Below are 2,511 nucleotides of genomic sequence, written 5' to 3' on the forward strand. Positions count from 1 at the left end.
GAAATGGCTGCACCACATCAGTCAATTCGGTTAGAGTATATGGCCTAGCTGTTACGTGTAAATGCGTTTGGGCAGGGGCCGTTGGTCAGGGGGCACCCCTGCCGGTCTGTCTGGTACTTGTTTTGTCTTTTGAGTTATTATAGGACGGAGTTCCAGGGGCTCTGCCATAAGTGGAACCTCTAGATCTGACTTAGAACTCCTGTTTTCCTGCTCAACCAGGTCCGCTACTTCAGAGGTACGACTATCATCCACTGAAATACTACGGACCTGACCTACAGACTGTAAAATTGGGTTTTTTCCCTGTTAATACACTAAGCTCCTGTTCCAATTTGTCAATACGAGCTTTTAATAGCTGATTTTCATTCTCTAAGGTATCTGATCTTGTCTCAGCTTGATTTAAGGCATTTAACAGTGGCCATGCCACTGGGGATGCAGCTAATTGCCTTTCTTTTGTGGTTAGGATGTCTCTGTCTAGTCCCTGAAAGTATTCTGTCATGCGTACTGGGGAAATATTCCCCAAAGTACGCAGGGGACCCCATTTCTCAATTATGGTCGCTAACTGATAATAAGGAGATCCCAGAAACCCTGGGATCTGCCCAGGGATCATTTTATCTAGGGGAATGGTGTTCTCCCCCTTGACCCACTTATAGAAATTCCACAAAAAAGCCAGGATATAAACTATATTTGGCCTGCCTGGCTCGCCAACTGTACAATCAATGAAAACACAGATGGGGTACTATATCCAGGAGCTTGGCTGATCTCCTGTAATTATTATACTGGAGTAGGAAAAGACAGACACTCACCCTATCCTGGGCTCACTGCAAAACTCCCGTGGAGCGGATCTCCAGCAGAGACCCTTCCCCACTGCTGGTCAGCTCTTCCATGGCTCTAGGAGAAGTGCAGCCAGGCTCCACCCCCTCCTGCAGCACAGCTGAATTGCCTTCACCTGTGCTCCGTGGCTGGCTCACTGCTCGCCTCAGGTGATCAATCAGAGGTTCAGGCCGTGACTCAGCAGCCCCATACGCAAACTCATCTACAGGTGGTGAGAGGCACTCATACCCACCAGGAAACAGAACTCTTTCTCCTGCTTCCCTAGCTGCAGTTTAACCAGTGAATTTGAGAGGGTAAACTTCTCAGAATCCCATCCTGCAGATTCTGCATTCTCACTCTGATTAGCAAAAGAGCCTGGGAGATGGAAACGAGTCCAGCAGACATGGAGGGAGAAAAACAACAGGTTGTAACTATTCATGCCAGACACACCCTTTCAACATCATAACCACCATTCGGCCCCGCACAGCCCAACAGAACCCCACACAGCCGCCCACAGAACCCTCCACAGCCCCCCCGCAGAACCCCACACAGCCCTGCACAGCCCCGCGGGCGCGGCGCGGCGCCGGGACGCGGAGTTTCAACGCAGCGACGCCCTCACCTGAGCCCAAGCCGCGGCCTTTCCGCTTCTTGGCCTTCTCCTTCAGCTTATGGATGCTCTCTGCGGAAAGACGGCCGGTCAGGGCCGGGCAGCCCGAGCGGGGGCGGGGCGGGGCGTACCGGGGAGCGGGGAACGGGAGCAGAGCCGCACCGCCCGCCCGCCCGCCGGGCCTCGGCCGCCCTCACCGTCGCCGTCCTCGTCCATGGCGAAGTCCTCGCCGCTCGGCTCGTGCAGATCCAGAACGTCCGCCATCTTGCCGCGCTCCCAAACCGCCCTGCGGTGCACGACGGGAAACGCGCCGGAAGCGGGGCGATGCCGCGCGCCAGAAATGCGGCGGCGTAGCGCACGGGCCGTGGCGTGGGGTGCCGCCGTCTTGGGGAGGACAGAGGCGGAGGAAGAGGGGCGGGAGCGCGCGCGGCGCCATCTTGGGGAGGTCAAAGCGGCCACAGAAACACAGGCGCCCCATAGAAATCCCACGGAGCAGACCCCAAAAGCGCACACGCACCCCATAGGTACCACACAGACATCCCAAGGAACGGTGGCTCTGGGCCTCCACCCCACAAACACGCACACCCCATGGATGCCCATGGACGCCCCATTGACACCCCATAGATACCCTATAGATACCCCACAGATACCCCACGGATACCCCATAGATCCCCCATAGATCCCCCATAGATACCCCATGGATGCCCCATGGATACCCATGGGTCCCTCAAGAAGCAGGGGGGGCTCCAGGGTCCTGCCCAGCAAAAACGTGTAACCCAAAGACACCCCATAGACCCGATAGATTCCCCACAGATACCCCATAGACCCCATAGATCCCCACAGATACCCCATAGACCACATAGATACCCCACAGATACCCCATAGACCCCATAGATACCCCACAGATACTCCATAGACCCCATAGATACCCCATAGACCCCACAGATACCCCACAGATACCCCATAGTCCCCATAGACCCCATAGATACCCCACAGATACCCCATAGACCCCATAGATACCCCATAGACCCCATAGATACCCCACAGATACCCCATAGACCCCACAGATACCCCACAGATACCCCAAAGAGCAG

At 55.8% G+C, this 2,511-nt stretch overlaps 1 protein-coding gene across 3 annotated transcripts in view; it reads right to left on the reverse strand.

Annotated features, from left to right (window-relative positions):
* Window positions 1-1,744, reverse strand: part of LOC104915599 (RNA-binding protein 8A-like) — a 2,887-nt gene extending 1,143 nt beyond the window's left edge. The window contains exons 1-2 of one of the 3 annotated variants that reach the window (XM_019610904.2): window positions 1,615-1,744; window positions 599-1,489 (exon numbers count right to left, since the gene is read on the reverse strand). In XM_019610904.2, coding sequence (XP_019466449.1) covers window positions 1,242-1,489; window positions 1,615-1,681 — 315 coding nt within the window. In that variant the 5' untranslated portion in view covers window positions 1,682-1,744 and the 3' untranslated portion in view covers window positions 599-1,241. Of the gene's footprint in view, window positions 1-598; window positions 1,490-1,614 lie in introns of those variants that run through there. The other 2 variants (XR_796408.3, XM_019610905.2) reach the window with 2 other exon arrangements.
* Window positions 1,745-2,511: the final 767 nt, after the last annotated feature.

The sequence above is a fragment of the Meleagris gallopavo genome, unplaced genomic scaffold (assembly GCF_000146605.3).
Source record: "Meleagris gallopavo isolate NT-WF06-2002-E0010 breed Aviagen turkey brand Nicholas breeding stock unplaced genomic scaffold, Turkey_5.1 ChrUn_random_7180001829001, whole genome shotgun sequence".
In the NCBI taxonomy this organism is placed as follows: Eukaryota; Metazoa; Chordata; class Aves; order Galliformes; family Phasianidae; genus Meleagris; species Meleagris gallopavo.